We start from the raw sequence: 19,869 nt of genomic DNA, 5'->3' as shown, positions 1-19,869 counted from the left end.
GTTTAAAACATAAAGACTCATAGAGAGGATGGGTAGCTTAGTCCCAGTCCCAATTCCAGATCCGTTCCAGCCCCAGCAGTAACCAAAGGATGAACACCTACATTCCAACCTGTCGGCACCATCTTCATGGACAGCTCCTTTTCAGCCCCAGCAGTGCCCGAAGGAAGAACGATTATGTCTCAGACCACCAGGGTCTCCCTGGATCTACAGGTCTGTCCCAGCCCTATCAGCACTCTTCCTGGACAGCATTCCCTTCACGGACAGCTCCTTCCCAACCCCTCCAGGACCTTGGTGTGGACAGCTTCGTCTCTGTCCTGCAATGTCCGTTTCAGAGGCAACTCCAATGAGTTCCCTGAGGATCTACAGCAAGATCTCAGCCCCATCAGAACCTTATTCATGGACAGCTCCATATCAGCCTAGTCCTGGACAGCTCCATGGCCGCTGCAGCCTTGCAGTCTCGACCTACCCTCCAGTATCCTCAGTCACTTGTCCTCCCACTGGTCCCTTGAGACTTTGGACCCCGGCCCTGTCTGCTCCCCTGCAGCTGCGCGCCTCTACCCAGCAGCCCCTCTTCCTCTTCCTTACGACATCATCCGTTCCTAACCGGATGGATCTTCAGCATCCTTTGCCTCCTCGGTCCTCGCCCCCACACCGCTGTCCTGCCTGATTCTCCTACAGCTGATCCCTAGTCTGCACCGGATCCCCTTGGTCTCGCATCCACCAACCAGCTTCCCGGCAGGGCTCCCCTCCCCCTCATCTCACCTCCTCCCCCCTTCGATCCTGCCCCTCCCTCCCCCTCCCCCTGCGGCACTGCCGCCTGTGCAGCCGCGGCATCTGCTCTGGGTGTCGCGGGCGGCGGCGGCGGACGCGAGGTGCGTGGGGCTCCCTGGACAGTGGGGGGGCGAGAGGCGAACGAGGGGGCTGGGGCGGGGGCTGGCGGCGCCGTCCACCCCTCCCCCCATCTCCGCAGTCGGGCAGCCTTTCCCCGGGAGAAGATGGCGGATCGGGCGGAGATGTTTTCTCTCTCTACCTTTCACTCCCTGTCACCGCCGGGAGGCAGGTAGGCACCTGGGGCAACCCGACCTCGGTTGGTTCCCGCAACCTCTCCCGAGACCTCTCCCATCCCTGTCCTTTCCGGTCCCCTCCAGGTCACCACCCTCCCCCCTCCTCGGTTACTCATTTACCCCTTTCCCTGGCCCCTCTCTCACCCCCATCTCCTGGTCCCTTATCCTTTGGTTTCTCAACGTTCCTTCTCTGTCCCCTGACTCTCTTGCAACCTCGTTTCCTGGCTCCCTCATCCTCATCCTTTGGTTTCTCCATCCCCTGCCACCCCACCTTTGATCTCCCACCCTCCGTCCCACAGCCCCTGACCAACTGTTCAGCAGCTCTCTGGTTCCAGGCCTCCTACCCCTCCCCCAACTCCTCCAGTCTCCGGGGCTCCCCATTTCTTATCAGACTTGCACTCTCCTTCTTGGGCCTGGACCTTTCATCTCCGAAGTCCGGGCTGCAATGAGAGGCCAGCTATGGCCCACCATCCTGGGCCTAGGGAGATTGCCCTTAGGTCCCAGACCTGCGACATCCTTCTACCACTGCAGGCCCAGCCTGCTGCTGGGCCTGGACAGCAAAGGGTAATGGAGACTGAGTGCAAGGCTTGGGTCCAGGGCCTAAGAAAAGGAGATGGAGACTGTGGAAGCATTTGGGGAAGGGAGATAGGGAGAATGGGGGATCAGGCCTGGGTCAGAGCTGAAGTTAGAGGGTAGAGCCAGGGGAGTATACTAGGGAAGGGAAATGGAGTCCTTGGGGAGGGGTAGGATACCTGGGGGAGGGGGACAAACAGGGCCTTGCTCCTTCCATTATGCTCCACCCCTTCTCTCCTCCCCATCAGCTGCTGCAGCACCAGTGCCGACACCCCCCCCCCCTTTCCAGCTCAGCAAAGCTCCCCTGGGCAAGGGCGGGGTTGTGAAATAGGACTGAAGATGGGGACCAGAGAGGAGAGGGACCCTGTCCTAACCCAGACCTTTGGGCAGGCTCCAAACCTATGGGAGCTGGCACAGTTCTACCCTGCTCTGTCTTGCCCTGTGGGAGCCAAAGTTCTGGTATTGGTGTGAGACCAGTCTGATAGGTGGAGGGGGAATTAATGGAAGTTGGGGGGCCTGAGAGGGCCTTTGTTGGGGGGGGAAGGGGAGAGTCAAGGGACTGCTACAGAGTAGTCAAGGACATAGTAGGTCCCAACCATTCATTGCGTGGATTAAGCCCTTATTTGTGCCAGTTGCAGCAGTGATAGGACCCTGGCAGAGAGACAAAGACCAATGAGCCCTGGGCTTTGCCCTTGTAGGGGGTGGAGGGGGTTCATTGCTAGCCTTGGAAAACATAAACAACTGGAATATAAGCTCATAAAGAATAAGGGCCTCAGAAAAGGAGCTGTAAGCCAAGTGCTCTGAGAATGCTCAGGGGAAGCTTGTTACCAACTGGGCCTTGGGGGAGAGGATCAGAGAAGGCCACCTGGAGGAGGTGGCATTTGAACTGGGCCATTGTCCAAATGCAGATGGAAAAGGGGGTGGCATTTCAGGCAGATGAGATGTAAAGGCATGGAGATGGGAAAGTAGGAGACATGTAACAGGCCATGGGGAGCCCTTCAGTAGGCCTGGAGAGAGATTGAAAGTAAGGCTAGAAAGTTGTGCCAGCCTGAAGACTTTAAAGCAGAAAACAAAAGCATTCCCTTGGCATATGGGGGGTCATTGAATGATTTAGGGCAGGGGATGATACACATAAGAAAATGTCATCTGATAACATGAGACCGGAGAGAGGAGAGAGACTGTAAACAGAGCACCAGTTAGGAGGTTATTGCAGTAATCCAGGTGAAAGGTGATGAAGGTCTGAATTTGGGTGCTGCTTGTGTGAGGGGGAAGAAGGGATGGATGGCTGGATGCAGAGATGCAGAAACAGTATAGTTTCACAGCTGATTAGATATTGGGTTGAGAGAAAGGGTGACAATGAGGTTCCAAGCCTGGGTGCCTAGGAAGATGGTGGCTCCCTTAATAGTAATGCCAACTTTGGGAGGAGGAACAGGACTGGGGGGAAAGTCTGCTTTGGACCATGTGGGTCTGAGTCCCCTGTGGGATATCCAGATGGCAATGTCCAGCAGGAGTGGACTGAATGAGTCTGGAGCTCAGAAGAGAGTGCAGGGCTGAAGATACAGATTTGGGGGTCTTCTGTGTGGAGGTGACAGCTGAAGAGTGGAGATCATAAAGCAGGGTGAGCAAGAGGATAGAGAGAGAAGAGAAAGGGACTCAGGACAGATCTCTTGGGTGCAACAACACTAGGGGACTGGGAAATGGAAAAAGAGCTTGTAAGAGTCTGAGTCTGGATTAGAATCAGGTGTTTCTGAATATAGGTCCAGCACTCTATTCACTAGGCCACCTCTCTGGAATAGGAGCCAGGTAGCCCACAGGAGATGACCTCAAGCTTTTCAAAAGCTGAGCTAGTCTATCCACAGAGTCAGAGGGGGCAGAGGTGGAAAAGATGGATGGGAACCATGGTAGAGGAGAGTGTAATAGGGGACAATACAAATTGAATAAAAGGGATTATCAGACTCAGCTAAAGTTATGCAAACACAAATTTCTAATGGATGAAATCGGCCTCAAAAATATTTGTCAGATGTCATGAAGTACATTTGATTAATATGGGGAGAATAGAGGGAGGGAGGTAGGCTCTCTATAGAAGCCTGGTAGGGGTGCTAAGGAGAGCCTGTAGGTCAGACATTCAGGTGCTCCTGGGGCACTGAAGTGTGTGCGTGTGGTGAAATGACCTTCCATTATTGTTGAGAACTCTCAGGGATTTGTCTGAAACAAGGCTCCAGCTGGACACTTGCCCTAGGGCCCAGTAACTATCCTGAAATCAGTGGGCTATGGGTAGAATTGGCATTGGGATAGTGAAAGAAAAGGAAATGTGAACCATGGGTCTGAGAGCTATTTTTTTTCTGGGAATAGTGTAAGGAATTTTGAAGTCTGGAGGTCTAGTTGGCCCAAGTAGGGGGCCTAAGCTCTATGAGTTTGTTTATTGCTTCCCCTCCACTCCCGGCCCCTCCCTTTCTCTCCCCTCCCTTCCCCTCCCCCCCCTCCTCTTCTCCTCTCTCCCTTCTTTCTCTCCAAACTTTCAAACAACTCTTCCTATAACTTTATAATAAGACTTGTTACAAGTCAGTGTCATTTTAGAGCATTACCTGGGAGCACTGTAGGGTTTAAGTGACTTGCCCAGGGTCACATAGCCAGAATAGGTTAGAAACAATACTTGAACCCAGACTTTCCTGCTTCCTATAATGCTCCACCCCTGCATTAGTCTCTGGAAAAAACCCTCTTCTCAGGGGAACTGAAAGGTTAAGAAGCAGAACAATGCCCTGGGTATTCATTTTACCTGCCCCCTCTCTCATTCAGTAGCTCAGCAAAGCAGAGGAGATGGATAACTCAGCAGTTCCTGCTCCACTCCAGTATTACTCGCTTTGAAACAGTGCCCCTGCTTCAGGAGGACTCTATTCAGGATCAAGGGATGGGGCTAGGGTGGGAAGGTGGTCCTTACCGGATTCCTCATCCCTCTGCCCCCTCAGGCCTCCCCAGGACATCAGCCTGGAAGAATTTGATGACGAAGATCTGTCGGAGATCACCGACGACTGTGGCATTGGTCTCAACTATGATTCGGACCCTTGTGAGAAGGTGGGGAAGAGGTGGGGCCAGCAGGGGTAGGGATATGCATGGAACCCATGCAGGACAGATAGGGTGTAGTAGGGAGTGGCTGGGTGCAGGCTTTTGCTCTTCTGCTCTCCTGCAGTGTCTGTTGTTAGGTAACCTTTGGGACCCTATTAGTTCCTTCATATGTAAATCCTGTCAGGGCCTTACCTTTACTCTTTCTGCTGAATACTCTCCTGTTGGGACTTATCTCTAAGGGTGCTACTTCATGTCGTGGTATTGCATCTCCAGTCATCCCTGTCCAGGCTCAACCCCAGAATAGAATCTGGAGACAAAAGAGTTCCCAGAAGGCCCATGATCCATGCCCTTCCTATCCAAAGAGCTCCTGTGTAACAAATCAGACAGGCAACCAACTAGCAAACTAGAAGATCTCCAGGCTTCGGGAATGAGGGCCCTGAGAAGATCCAGGATCCTACCACACTCCTAGGCAGTTCTTTCCATTCTGGGACAGCTCCCAATGTTGGCTTGTTTTTCTTTACATGGAGTCTAAATTTGACTCCTTAAAAATCCCTCGCATTGCTCCTGACTCAACCCTCTGGGAGCCAGCAGGGCCAGAGAAAGGCTATCTCACTGATATAAGGACACTTGGGTGGCTCAGCACCTCTGCAACTTAGCCTTAGAGAACTGACTAGAGGCCTGAGAAATCAAGGGACTTCCTCAGGGTCTCTCTCTCTCTTTTGCTCTCTCTCTCTCTCTTTTGCTGTCTCTCTCTCTCTCTTTTGCTGTCTCTCTCTCTCTTTTGCTGTCTCTCTCTCTCTCTCTCTCTCTCTCTCTCTCTCTCTCTCTCTCTCTCTCTCTCTCACACACACACACACACACACACACACACACACACACACACACACACTCTCATACACACTCAGTTGTCCGACTCTGGACCTAAATATACCCAAGTCCTTCTGGCTCCAAAGCCATCTCTCAGGCTTACTATGACACTTAATCCCTTTTACAAATGAAGTCCCTTCAAAAACATGAAGATAATATCTCTCCTGTCTCCCAGAGTCCTCCTTTCTCCAGCCCCTTCAATGGAATCTTATCTGGCAAGAACTAGATGCCCCTCCTCATCTTGGTCAGTCCTGGATACACAATCCCCAGATTGTCAATTCTCCCTAAAATGTGACATCTGGAGCTGACAGGACAGGCCAATGCAAAGTGGTCTGAGCCTGGGCTTTAATCTCTTCACTGGGCAAATTACTCGATTGAGATCCATTGTTCGAGGCCCATTGTTCTGTTTCAACTGCTATAGAGCCCTTGCCTTTATTTAGGGTTTATTACTTCATTGTCTCTGGATTTTGATCTCCCTTTATCTCTGAGAATCTGTCTTCTCCTCCATACGTGGGTGTCCATTCTCCCTGGGTCTTCATCACTTCTCACCTCTCAGTCTCTATCCATCTCTGGGTCTCTGTCTCTGTCCATCTCTGGGTCCCTGTTTCTGTCCACCTCTGAGTCTCTGTTTCTGTCCACCTTTGGATCTGTTCCTGCCCATCTCTGTGTCTTTTTTCCTCATCTTTGGGTTTCTATCTCCCTCCAGGACAGCCTCTCTCTGGGACGCTCAGAACACCCGCACCCTATCTGCTCCTTCCAGGATGATTTTCAAGAGTTTGAGATGATTGATGAGAATGAGGAGGAGGAGGAGGAGGAAGATGGTGAAGGGGAGGTAGAAGGGGGTCACAGGCATGAAGCACCCCCATCACCACCCCTCATTCCATCTCCCTCTGCCCAAGAGCCCCAGAAACCTCGTCCCACCACCCTGAACCTTACCTCACTTGGGACCCAGGTGAGACCAGACTGAGAGCAGAACCAATTTCCCCTGTCCTCCACAGTGTGGCCTATAGCCCTCATCCACTTTTTGCATGCTTTATGTGGAAAGAAAAGGGGAATTTGGGAGTGGGTCTGCCCATGGGACAGAAGCTCTAGATCCACTTTAGGGAGGATGAATTCACCCTCGATGAGGTTGTCCAGGTGTTTTCCTTATTTCTAACACATCTACTCCCCCCTGACTCCCTTCTCCCAGGATTCTTTGAACAACAACGGGGGCTTCTCTCCTCCTCCAGCCACTTGGCAGGAGACCCTGCTGCCCTCACCCCCTGAGGAGCCCCATAATGGTGAGAGGGCGGAGGGAAGGACTGTAAATGAGGCCTAGAAAAAGAGAGAGGGTCTAGGGAAATTAAGGGAGATGTGCGAAGCCCAGAGTCTGGGGGTCCGTTTAGAGGGATGGCAGGTGAACTAGGGCCCAGGGAGCTGTGGATAAAGTGGACTGAGGGAGCTGTGAATGAAAGGAATTGGGGAGCTGTGAATGAAGTGGGCTGAGGGAGCTGTGAATGAAGGGGGCTGTGGAAGTGTGAATGAAGGGGGCTGGGAGGTTGGGGGCGGGGTTGGATTGGGCAGTGGGTGGAGAGGATTTGTTAAACTAGTGGAAAGAGCTGATGTGTGTATGTGTGTGTACGTGGTGGGGCTCTTACCGCCCCGCCTTCCTCCTTGCAGCACATCGGGGGCCTCACGTTTGCACGGCAGATGGGCACTGTGAAGAGCAGTGCGGCCCCCCTAGTGACTGCGACTGCGAAGGAAATCGACCAGAAGGGTCTGAGGCGTCCACGGGACCCCCGCCTGCTCCCGGCGGCTCCTCGCCCTCCTCCGACCCCGGCATCGAGGCCGACTTGCGCAGTCACTCCAGCGGGAGCCGGAGCAGGAGTCGGGGCCGGGGCAGGGGCCGGGGCCTTCGGAGCAGTCAGGAGTTGTCCTCGCCGGGCTCGGGCTCGGCCTCTGGCTCGGACTCCGAAGATGCTGAAGGGGAACTGGCGGCCGCAGGGCCCGGGTCCGGGGGCCGAAGTCTGGGCCACATGATCTCCTCCATCTCCGAGACCGAGCTCGACCTGAGCAGCGACGGCGGCAGCAGCAGCGGACGCTCCTCCCATCTCACCAACTCTATTGAAGAGGCGTCGTCTCCCGCCTCCGAGCCCGAGCCCGAGCCCGAACCCGAGGCCGAGCCTGGGCTGAAGCCCGGGCCCCCTGGGGCCGGCCTGGCGCCTTCCCCGAGGCTTCCCGAGCCCCCCGCGTTGCCCGCGGAGCCTCCCTGCAGCCTGCGGCGGCCCGCCTATCTGCCTGTGGGTCCGGGAGGGGCCGGGGCCGGGCCGCCTGCCGGGCCTGACGAGGCCAACAGCGAGTACGAGTCGGGTTCTGAGTCGGAGCCCGACGTGAGCGAAGACGCTGACTCTCCGTGGCTGCTCAGCAACCTGGTGAGCCGCCTCATCTCCGAGGGCTCGTCGCCCATCAGTTGCCCGGCTCAATGCCTGTCCCCTGGGCCCGGACACCCGCCCCCAGTCCCAGCCTCGGCCCCCGCAGCCGCGCCCCCCGCGCCGCCCTCCCCTAGCGACACCATCTCCCCCACGTCCGCTTCGGTGTCCGCCTCGGAGCTCGGCCGTGTTCCGGACGGTGGGGGCCGTGGGGGCCGCTCTGGACCCGGTCTGGCTTTCGAGGACACAGAAGAAGAGGAGGAGGAGGAGGAGGAAGAAGAAGAGGAGGAGGACGAGGAGGAGCGGGATCCTCAGCTCAGCGCCGCGGGGGCACCTGCTAGCATTGAGCTGGAGCTGGTGGACATGGAGACTCTGTGCGGAGGCGGCAGTGGCGGCGGCGGTGCCCTGCAGCCCCCTGGCAGGCCCCCGGCCCCGGTGCGTCCCTCACCGGCCCAGCCGGGGCCATTCCTCTTTCTCAGCAATCCCACGCGGGACACCATCACTCCGGTGTGGGGCGCGCCAGGCCGGGCCGCCCGCGCCAGTCGCGCCTGCTCGGCTGCCTGCTCCGAGGAAGAGGAGGAGGACGACGACGACGACGAGGAGGACGAGGAGGAGGAGGAGGATGAAGAGGAGGGAGAGGAGGAGGAGGACCAGGAGGCAGCGGGGGTGGTGGCCCCGCGCGGGCTAGGCTCCGCAGCGGCCCGAGACGCATCTCTGGTATATGACGCGGTCAAGTACACACTGGTGGTGGACGAACACACGCAGCTGGAGCTGGTGAGCCTCCGGCGCTGCGCTTCGGGACTCAGCCACGATAGCCCTGCCAGCGACAGCGGCAGCGACAGCGGCAGTGAGGACGCGGCTTCCCCGCCCGGGCCTGGGGCTCCAGGGGCCCGCGACCTGCTACTAGGGGGCCGCAGCGGCGCGGCCTCCCCAGACAGCCCCGACAGCCCCGACCTCACCTTCTCCAAGAAATTCCTCAATGTCTTCGTCAACAGCACATCACGCTCCTCCAGTAAGTGTCCTGGGGAAGGGGGACAGGCCGGGGCTGGCACGGGGATGGTGAAGTCTTCTCCAAAAGGAGAGCAGTCCGGGCGCCAACTGCTCAGTAGTAAGTCCGGCGCCTAAGATTAGCGCATGGGGAGGGGAGGAGGAAAAGCCGAAGCTCTTGGCGCTGTTGGTATGAACTCCTTAGAAAATCTGGCTACTCCAAAGGACCCCCAAACGTGGCGCTGAGGGTGAGGAAGCGAGGACTAGACTCAGTTTCTGGGGGCCGGTCCTTTGGTGGCCTTCCTCTCTCTTAGCCCCTCTCCCATCCTATCTCTCTGTCTCTGCCTCTCTCTCCCCCTTTCTTCCTCCCCCGCCTCGGTATCTCTCCTCCTCTTCTTCCTCAGGTACAGAATCCTTTGGGCTTTTCTCCTGCGTGATAAATGGGGAAGAGAGAGAGCAAACCCATCGAGCTGTGTTCAGGTATCAGGCTCTTCTCTCTCATCACCTTTGGTGATCAATGGCCTTTGACCTGGCTTTGCTTACTCCTCCTGCCCAGGGTGAACTCTGCCTCTCCCAGACTTCTACCCCTTGCCATGAATTGACTGACCCCTGTAGTCCTGGGTGATCACTATTCCTTGCCCTGGATTGACTGACCCCTCCAGCTCTAGGTGACCTCTGACCCATTGCCCTGGATTGACTGACCCCTCCAGCTCTAGGTGACCTCTGACACTTACCCTGGATTGACTGACCCCTGCAGCCCTGGATGACCTCTGTCCCTTGCCCTGGATTGACTGACCCCTGCAGCCTTGGATGACCTCTGCCCTTGGCCTCAGGTTCATCCCCAGACATGCAGATGAGCTGGAGCTCGATGTGGATGACCCTGTTCTGGTGGAGGCTGAGGAGGATGACTTCTGGTTTCGAGGCTTTAACATGAGGACAGGAGAGCGGGGCATCTTCCCAGCCTTCTATGCTCATGCTGTTCCTGGCCCCACCAAGGACCTGCTGGGTAGGTTTCAAACCAGGACCTGCCCCCAGTCCTCACTTTAGTACTGACCCCATCTCTTCCTCAGCCCTCAGTCCCAACCCAGGCCCTGGCACTGCCCCTACTCCTCTGGGCCTTGATATTTATTGGTTCAGGCCCTAAGAGCATGAGGACTTCTGACTCTAGACCTCATGGGATTCGCTGTCTTTTCTTCCTTAGGGGCCTTGTTGTGGAGGGGCAGGCAAGGAGAGGAGCAGAATCTCCTAATGCCTGCCTCACCATCATTCCTACTCTGATCCTGCAGGGGGAAAGCGGAGCCCGTGCTGGGTGGAACGGTTTAACGTGCAGTTTCTGGGCTCTGTGGAGGTTCCCTGTCACCAAGGCAATGGGATCCTGTGTGCAGCTATGCAGAAGGTGAGGGCGGAGGAGCTCCGCAACTCTGCTAGCAACTCACTTATAGCCCAGGAATGGATAGGACAGAGGCTGCATCATGCCCAGTTGCTTGTCTCCAGCTCCTATACCTCCCCTAGGATCTGCTGCAGACCCTTCCCACCCCAGGGCAGCCCCAGTTCTGGCTTCACTCCAAGCCTTGGCTGAGATGGGGCTGGAGTTTAAAAGGGGAGTCTGATTAAGTAACATGCAGCCTCCTCAACCCAGAAAGTGCACATTTGTGATGGGGTACAGATAGGAGTGATAGCCTTCAGCCCCATTTTTGCAGAGCCAGGTCTCAGCCCTGCTGAAAGAGATCTTCCCCCTCCCCAGGGCCGAGGCTGGGTAGTAGCACCATCCTTTCCAGGCACCATCTTTCCTGGGTTTGGAGCCCTCCTTTACCCACTGCTCAGTTCCTGTTTTCTTTCTGAGGAATACCTCCAGCTTTGAACTCATTTGTAGAGATGGGAGTCTGATGTGCCCTGAGGCCCTCTTGGCCCTTCCAGATGGTGATTCCCATCACTCTCCCAGACTGTATGTTCCCCAAGACTGTTGCTACAAATTTGCAAAACTCAGAGCCTATAAACATCTGGAAAGTGACAAACAGGATTCAAGTTAAGGGAAGAGGCATACTCTGTCACACTCTGAGCCCTTGTGACCCCCAGCTCTTCCTCTCCAGATTGCCACAGCCCGGAAGCTGACTGTCCATCTGCGTCCTCCAGCCTCCTGTGACCTCCAGATCTCCCTTCGAGGGGTCAAGCTGAGTCTGAGTGGGGGTGGGCCTGAGGTGAGGACTCAAGGTGAGGTGGCCCTGGGTGCTTGAGGTGGGAAGCCAGAGTAGAAAGCAGCATGATTCCGTGGAGAAACTATGGATGAGCAGTCAAGATATGGGAAGTCAAAAGGAGCTGAGTTCCATAACAATACATTGCTCCCTGTTTGTCCTTGGCTGAGTCACTTAATCTACAGATCAAAGTTACCTCAGCAGTAAAATGGGTGTGTATGGGGAGGGGATGGGAGTGGGGTGGGCTAGATGACCTCTACCTTCTTTCATAGCTACATTTTATGGTCCTCTGATTTGAAGGTGACCTTGAGGCCAGTGGTATTGGGCAGGGATGGCTTATAGGCTTCCTTAACAGGCCTCTAACTTTACTTCCCTCTCCTCCCCCCGCCTCCAATTCTCTGCTGTTTCAGTTTGAGCGCTGCAGTCACTTTTTCCAGATGAAGAACATTTCATTCTGTGGCTGCCACCCCCGAAACAGCTGGTGAGACCCTCCTGTGTTCCATTTCCCATTTATCCAATATGACCCTGTATCACCCATGTATGCTCTCGTGTGCTCCACTAACTCCTTGTGTGCTTCTGCTTGTGTTCTTGGCTCCTCTGTCCTGCTGTGGATTGTCTGTCCCAGGAGTGGGGAAACTGTGGCCACAGAACAAATGAAGTTTGGACTCAGTCAAAGGACTGCACTTGAGGACCTAGAGAGCTACAATGTGGCCTCAAGGCTGCAGGTTCCCCATCCTTGGTCTATCCTCTGTTGAGGGCTATGACCTCATGTGTCTTTATGTGTTCCCATGAAGCTCTACATACTCTCATGTGCATGTACCCTATGGTGCCTTTATGGGCCTCGTATATACTTGTGGATCTCAGGCCCACTGTGGACCTTGGTGCACATTCCAGGAATGTCCCTTAGATTCCCACAGACCTGATATGCTGTGTATAGAGCATGGGTGTATGGAGTATGTGATGGAGCTGTTTCCCTTATGTGCTACAGATGAGAGCTGGAATGAGTGAGTGTGTGTGTGTGTGTGAGTGTGTGTGTGTGTGTGTATGTGCGCGTGTGTGTGTGTGTGTAAGGAGGATGCCCTAGAAGAAAGGGGTTCACACTGCCAAAAGCATCAGAGAAGTCTGGGCAGAAGTCTGGATTTAAAGACATCATTGAGTGTGGTGACCACTGAAAACCCAATGGGAGAGAGAAGGAGGAACTGATGAGACAGTAAAGAATGGGAGTCTTTGGGTATCGATGAGTCTTGGGAAAGTAACAAGGAGGGGGAGAGGGGAACAGGCACAGTGACCACAGAGATTCTGAACTGCCACAGCTCGTGGAGGGCTCTTCACCTGGCCTAAGAGCTACCTGGTCTCTCCTGTTTCCTCTAGCAGGAGATGATTTCAGATGATTAAGTACCCCTTCTCTTCCCCAAAGCTGATGGCTCTCCCCTCTGTCAGCCTGCAGGATGCACTACTCTGTGTCCCAAATTCTAGCCCTATTCTTTGCCAGGGCTACAAAGTAATATAGTAGCTGCACATTCCTGTCAGAGTTGGGTCCTCATGCTTTCCCAGAGACACTTGAGGGGCAGCTAGGTGGAGGAGTCAGTAGAATGCTGGGCCTGCAGTTGGACTCTGGGCAAGCCACTTACACTCTTTCAACCTCAGTTTCCCCATAATCTCATATGAATTCCATTCTTTCCTACCTCATCAGTTTCATCTTATGCTTTTGGAAGTGTGAACCCCTCTTCTAGGATATCCTCCTTACATACACACACATATGTGTAAAACGGGAAGAGTAGCATCTACCTCCTAGTGTTGTGAAGATCTAATGAGATCCACAATGCTTTGCAAACCTCGAAGTGCTATATAAATGCTGTTATTACTGAAGTTACTCACAAGGGGGCAGCTAGCTATTTTACTTTGTTTTTTTAAATTTTAGGTTTGGATTAAGAACTGAGCATGTTAGAAGATAGAGGGGAAGGAGCCAGTGGAGAGGGAGATACTGCAACATATGGGAAGGGAGAATCCAGGGGTGGGGTTGAGGACCCCCTATTATCCAGATCTGGACTGCTCTAATTTTGAGGAGGTTGGCCCCTGTGTTGAGCTAAAATCTATCTGTCTGCAGCTGCCATCCTTTCCTTTGGGTTCTGCCCTCTGGGTCTGTGCAGAAGAATTCTAATATTACATGACCATAATTCCCATACCTGAGGACAGTTCTCATCCCTCTCTCCAAGTCTTCTCTTCAAACTAAGTGTCACTATTTCCTTCATGATTCTCGTGTGGCAAGTTCTCTACTTTCCTCAGAATCCTGGTCACCCTCCCCTGGACATGCTTCAGTTTATCAGTGGCTTCCCTAAAGGGGACACTCTTGGCATAACACAGTTTTCTGTATTCGATTTGAGTAGGGAGGAATACAACAGGATGATCACCTCCATGATCATTCTATACTTCTCTCTTAATTCAGGTGAATGTTGCATTAGGGTTTGAGGCTACTTGTGCATCACTGCTGATTCATTTTGAATGTTCAGCAACCCCTCCCCCAGTTTTTCCAGATGAACTGTTATCCAGTCACAATTCCTCCATGTGATATTTGTACAACTGATTTTTTAGAACCCAAGAGCAAAACTCGACATTTATCCTATTTGTTTTCATCATATTATATTTAGTCCTTTGTTCTAGTCTGTCAGAACCTTTTTGGAACCTCATTGTCATCTGATATATTTGGCCATCTTTCTAAGCTTTGTATAATATGAATTCTGGAAAGCACACTACAACTTCACCACCACCAAGTCATTGGTTAAACATTTAAAATAGCATAGAGCCAAGGTTATATCCCTGAGGGTACTCCACTAAAGACTTCCCTCTATTATCCCATAAGTCCCTCTAATATCCCATACTCTGAGACCAGTTCTTTGGTTCTGAATTCTGGATTAGTATCTAACTGAAGTCTCTCCATTCAAGGAGAGCATGAGAAAATATCATCTGAGGGCAGACTGGCTGAAGTTAGAGAGCAGGAGTTTAGAGTAGCTGGGGATGAAGGAGGAGTTTAGAGTGACTGGGGAGGAGGGAGTCTTGGGTATTAGATGAGGGCCCCATACTGGTGATGAGATAGTGAGGATTCCTGTTCAGGTAGGTAGGTTCTGAGGACTTCTAACTCTGTCTGAGATTCTGGAATTCTGGGTAGGCAGGACAAGGTAAGACTAGTGGCTTTTCTAACAGCTGTTTCAAGACTAGGTAACCTCAGGAGGCAGGAAGTTCCCTGTTATGGGTGATATCCCAGCAAAAACTGAGTGATCACTTGTCAAGGATGACTTGAATCAGAGTGCACTAGAAACCTCTGAGATCATTTCCAATTCTGAAATTCTGTGATTCTGGGAATTCCAGGAGGAGGGGATGAATGGAAAACAGGCTGGAATGTCTGGACTTGACTTCTTTGTAGGATGAAGAAAAGAAAGGAGGGAAAGATAGTCCTAGGGTTATGAGATGAGGGAAAACAATTGTGTCTACAGTGGACTTAGAGGACGTGGGGGAAGATAGTGAATGTTGTTTTGGACATGAGTTTGAAGTGTCAATGAGACATTCAGGTGGAGCTGGAAATATAGGACTGGAGCTCTGGGGAGAGGCTGTAGGTGGCTATATAGACTGGGAAATCATCTGTATAGAAGTGCTAATTGTGACCATAGGAGTGGATAAAGTGGTCAACGGAGAGATGATAAGAGGAGAAAAGAAGAGGCCCAAATACCAAGCCTTGCAGAATGGCCCCATGTAAAGAGAAGGAGGAACGAGAGAGTGAGAAAGTCAGCATTAAGATCAGGGTGCCCCATCATGAAAACCAAAGGAAGAGAAGGTGGTCGATGGCTGCATTCCACAGAGAGGGCAAGGCTGAGGACAGAAAGAAGACAGAAAGAAGCCATTCATTGACTTGGAGAGAACTGTTTCAGTAGAATGGTGAGGGGACCACAGCCAGGTTGACTTTGAGGAGTCAATGAATGGTGAATAAATAAGTACAAAGTCATACTCTTTTTAGGAGTTGGACAGTGAAACCAGAGAAAGAGAAGAAAATAGGTATCTCAGGCTCTCCTAGAGGGTGTGGTGGGCTCTCAAGGGAAAGTTTTATTTTTAAAGAATGGAGAGACCTGAGCATCTCTCTCTCTCTCTCTCTCTCTCTCTCCCTCCCTCTTTCTCTCTCCTCCTCTCTCTCATTCTCCCTCCTTTTCTCTCTGTCTCTCTTATTTTCTCTTTCTCATTCACTCTCTCCCCCCTCTTTCCCTCTCTCCTCCTCTCTCTCTCTTTCTGTCTCTGTCCCCTTTCCTTCTCTCTCTGTCTCATTCTCTCTTTCTCATTCTCTCTCTGTCTCTCTCTCTCCCCCTCTCCTCTTCTCTCTGTCTCTCTTATTCTCTCTCATTCTCTTTCTTCCTCTCTGTCCCTCCCCCCTCTCTCTCTCTTCTCCCCTTTTCTCACTCTCTCCCCCCTCCCCTCTTTCCATCTCTCCTCCTCTCTCTGTATTTCTCTCTCTCTGCTTCTCTCTCCCTCTCTCCTCCTCTTTCTCTCTGTCTCTCCTCTCCCTCCCTTCTCTGTTTCTATCTCCATCTATCAGTCTATCTCTCACTGTCTGTTCGAAAATGGTCATGGGAGAATTAGAATGAAGAAAGGCTGTATCTTTCCCTGAGGCTGGAGGGTTTGAAAGAAGACCAAGGGAGGATATTTAGAGGCTAAGAGGAACAGACCAGTCAAAGTAGTTCATATTAGATAGATTCTAATTTCCCCATTAAAGGAGATAAAATCTCTGAAAATAAGGGGAGAAAGCGTTAGGAAGTTGGGGAAAGAGGAGTGTTTGGAGTAGCTATCTAGGGAATTTAACAGTCATTCAGAGATGAGTGAAAGGTTTGCTGTTAGTCAGTGAGGGTCTAACTGAAGTCAGATACCATAGTTTCATGATTTTCACCCCCAATTTCTGGAATGGAAGTGGAGTGGAGAGAGGTAGCAGGGAAGTTATGTAGTGTTGAGGGTTATCATGACATAAAGTCAAGGGGTCAAGGGATTCAAATGTAGAGAAGAGGGCATTATTGGAATCATCAGTCATGGGGTCCAGCTACAGAGGGAGGGAAGTGAAACTAGACCAGGATTAATAAGATGGAACAATAGGGGAAAACTGAAGTCCCAAAGACAATGAATGATGAAGGTAGAGAAATGTATTCTAGGAGTAAGGGATAAGGAGAAATAGAAGGACATGATATTGTGGTCAGAGAGGAATTTCAGTGTTCAGGATGAGCCATTGTGAATGATGCTGAAGTTCTTAATGTGACATTTCCCCTCCTCCCCCACCTCCCCAAGCCTTGAGGTAGAGACAAAGATCCCAAGACTGAATGACTCTGAGCAACAGAGAATAGAATATGAGGACAGTTAGCAAGGTGGATATTGACGTGTCTGGAGGATGACAACCCCCTAGGGGTCATGGGAATGAAGACTGGGGCATTCATCACAGGAGTGTTCTCCTGGGAAGCCCCAGTGACTGGACTGGAAGGGAAGGGGAGAAAGGGCATCACAGAAGTGCCCCATCCACTTCCTCTCTCCCACCTTCCCCTCATTGACCTTTCCTCCACAGCTATTTTGGTTTCATTACCAAACACCCAGTTCTCAGCCGCTTTGCTTGCCATGTGTTTGTCTCCCAAGAGTCAATGCGGCCTGTTGCCCAGAGTGTGGGGTGAGTAAGGGGTACATGGAGGAGGGGCTGGGACACCCAAGAACTGGAGTGAAGAGGTGAAAGAATTGGGGTGGGAGTGGAGAGTTGGAAGCAAGTTGGTTTGAGCTTGGGGAAGAGTATGTCCCAGGAGACAACCTTGCCTGTTTCTATCACTGGACTCCCACCTCCACTCTGTCTCACCCTTTTCTTGTCCTATCTGCTCTTCTCCCAGTCGAGCCTTCCTGGAATATTACCAAGAACACCTGGAGTATGCGTGCCCCACAGAAGACATTTACCTGGAGTAGCCCTGCCTGGGTCCCTCTCCTCCCCTGGGGAGACAGGAGGAAGGAGTGACCTTTTGTGCTTAGAGATCTCTGAGGCTGCACTGGGAACTCAGGCCCTTATCCCTTTCCCCTCCCCACCCAGGGCACATTAAGGGGGAGACACTGGCCTTCTCCCTGAGGGAATGGGGGCCCTGAGCAGATCCAGGAATCACTTGAGACCTCCCCTTCCCATGTCCCTCCCTATCTTTGGCTAGCCCTCTCTGTGTCTGTCTCTCCCCTTTCTCTGTTTGTGCCTCTCTGAGTCCCTCCCTCTTTCTGTGTCTCTTTCTGTATGTCTCTCTCTATGTGTGTGTGTCTTTTTTCTCCCTGTCTATTCTCCTGGCACATTTCTCTTTTGCTCTGTGTCTCTCTTTATCTCTGTCTCTCCTTATGTCTGCCTCTGCCTCTCCACTGGGGTCTCTGGGAGGACGCTCTTCTGTCTGAGATGACTCTATCCCCAAAGGAATTCCTCCTCAACTCCCCTCCCCATTTATTTCTAAAGGAGTTTTAATTTTTATAGAGAATCTAGAGGGATCAGCTAGCTGTCTTCCCCATCCTGCTCTGCCCAGCTTGGCCAGGCTCAGGGCACACCCTACAGGAGTGGGTGTCTCAGCCCCTTCCAAGACCAAGAACTACAGAAGTGGTTCTATGCTCCCACAGAGCCCAGGAGACATAGAGGGGATTCTTGCTTCCTCTAGAACCCAGGAGATACAGAAAGGATATTCCCTGTTCCACCCCCAGGGAGTTCAGGAGGGAGGTGGAGGGATTCTTTGCCCCTCAATGAGCCCAGGAGACATGCAGGTGTTCTCTGCCCCTATGAGGGCCTGGGAGACACAGGGAGAGCCTCCCCTGCTCCTTCCTGAGTCCAGGGCACACAAAAGGGTGCCCCCTCCAGAGTCTAGGGGAGGGGGTCTCTCAGCATCTCCCTGGTCCTGCTGTGCCTGACCACACTGTTGCTTTGCCACCACTGGCCCGCTCACAGCTGTCTAGTGCGAGTGTATCCGCCCCCTTTCCCTCATGCTGTATATCCAGGCCTGGCCCAAGGGGCCCTCAATAAACTATCTGCTTGGTGTGATCCTGCCTATTTCTGAGACACTGCTCCAGGACGGGGAGTGCAGGGCCATGGGGTGATAGCACTCAGGGGGCTCTGGTGGCTGCTGTAGCTCCCTAGGACCCCTGTTACTTCTAGGTCTACCTCCCAAACTGCGGAGTCTTGACACCCCCCCCCCCCTTTATGGCAATGGGAAGAATATAATTTAACCCTTCACTCCTCACAAGAGAAAGAGCCTCTGAAACTCCAAGGAGAGCCCATGAGGACTAAAACCTCACAGAACCTGAGGCCTCACTGGATGGGTGGGCAGGGTGGGAGTTGGGCTTCTTCTCAGAACTGGGTCAGGAGCTGGCCCATAATCCTCCAGGTCATTCTCCTTGAGTCCTCCAGGTGGCTCTGAGGGTCCAGAGATTTGCCACAGCCCTGCTCTCCTACCTCTGTCCCTAAATCTGGTCTCTATCCCCTCTTTCCCTTTTCCCCTCTGTGTGCTCTTGGGACCCCAGGAGCATGTCAGAGTTTACTTAAAAGGGACAAGACTGGATGCAAATCCAGAAAGAGCAGTTGGGTGCAGGGGCTAGAAGAGCTACTTAGAACAAATGGGGAGATGCTTCAGGCAGAGATGGGAAGGCAGGAGGAGAAATCTGTCCAGGAGGAATGAGAACAAGTTTGGTTTGAGATCTGAGGAGGCTGAGGAGGCTGTGGGTCATCTCAAGTATGCAAATGGCAAGGTAAACTTCTGGCTGAGAGGGGGCTAGGGATGTAGCTCTGAGAATGAACTGCAGAGAGGCTGTAGTTGGGCATGAGAGGAAAGGAGAGCAGAGGATGAGAGGGAAGAGGAGAAGAAAGGAGAGGAGAAGAGAGGATGGGAGAGCAGGGGAGGAAAAAGGGGAGGAGAGGAGAGGAAGAGGAAGGAAGGGAAAGGGGAGGGGAAAGGAAGTTAGAGGAGAGGAGAGCAGAGGAGAAGAGAGGAGAGGAGGGGAGTGGAGAGGAGGTTAGGGGAGCAAAGAGAAGGGGACAGCAGGGGAGGAGAGTGTGCATGTGGTGGGGGTGGGGGGAATCCATCCATACTAAAGTTTCTTGAAGAAGGTAAGGGGGAGCCAGTAAAGATGGGCTGAGGGAGCCTGGAGGTAGTTCAAAGTCCCCTGAACTTACAATCAGAAGACCTGGTGACCTTGATCTGGGACCACATACATAGGACCACTTTCCCCTTCTGATCCTGAACTTCCTTTTCCACTAAGTGGTAATAGCAATACTTCTATTATCTGCTTTCCAGGGTATGTATATGTGTGCGTTCATGCATGTTTGTGTACATGCCCACATATACACAGTACATATGCACACACACTAAGCATGCAATACACATGTGTGTGTGCATGTACACACATGTATATACACACATGTATATGTGTGTGTGTTCGTCCTTCGTTACCAAAGAAGACCATGCCGTCAGAGAAATAATGGCATGACTTGCATTTGACTTTGTTTTGAGGGAGGGAGGGCTGTGCAGGTCACCAGCCTCACTTCTCCTCTAGAGCTATCTGAATCCAGTGAGTAGATATTTATCAGGATGACTGGAGGTGACTCAAGATAAGGCAATTGGGGTTAAGTGACTTGCCCAAGGTCACATAGCTAGTGAGTGTCAAGTGTCTGAGGTGAGATTTGAACTCAGGTCCTCC

At 52.6% G+C, this 19,869-nt stretch overlaps 1 protein-coding gene across 1 annotated transcript; it reads left to right on the top strand.

Annotated features, from left to right (window-relative positions):
• The first annotated feature begins 887 nt into the window (after nt 1–887).
• Nucleotides 888–18,217, top strand: MAPK8IP2 (mitogen-activated protein kinase 8 interacting protein 2). Its single transcript, XM_072596397.1, has 12 exons — nt 888–1,060; nt 4,604–4,709; nt 6,274–6,519; nt 6,757–6,847; nt 7,227–8,987; nt 9,367–9,442; nt 9,796–9,968; nt 10,249–10,358; nt 11,053–11,160; nt 11,565–11,635; nt 16,742–16,840; nt 17,052–18,217. The coding sequence occupies exons 1-12, from the start codon at nt 996–998 to the stop codon at nt 17,122–17,124; spliced, it is 2,979 nt and encodes a 992-aa protein (XP_072452498.1). The 5' UTR covers nt 888–995; the 3' UTR covers nt 17,125–18,217.
• Nucleotides 18,218–19,869: the final 1,652 nt, after the last annotated feature.

The sequence above is a fragment of the Notamacropus eugenii genome, chromosome 3, assembly GCF_028372415.1.
Source record: "Notamacropus eugenii isolate mMacEug1 chromosome 3, mMacEug1.pri_v2, whole genome shotgun sequence".
Classification (NCBI taxonomy): domain Eukaryota; kingdom Metazoa; phylum Chordata; class Mammalia; order Diprotodontia; family Macropodidae; genus Notamacropus; species Notamacropus eugenii.
Note: the sequence above shows the minus strand (reverse complement) of the source record. Positions and strands in the feature narration are given on the sequence as shown.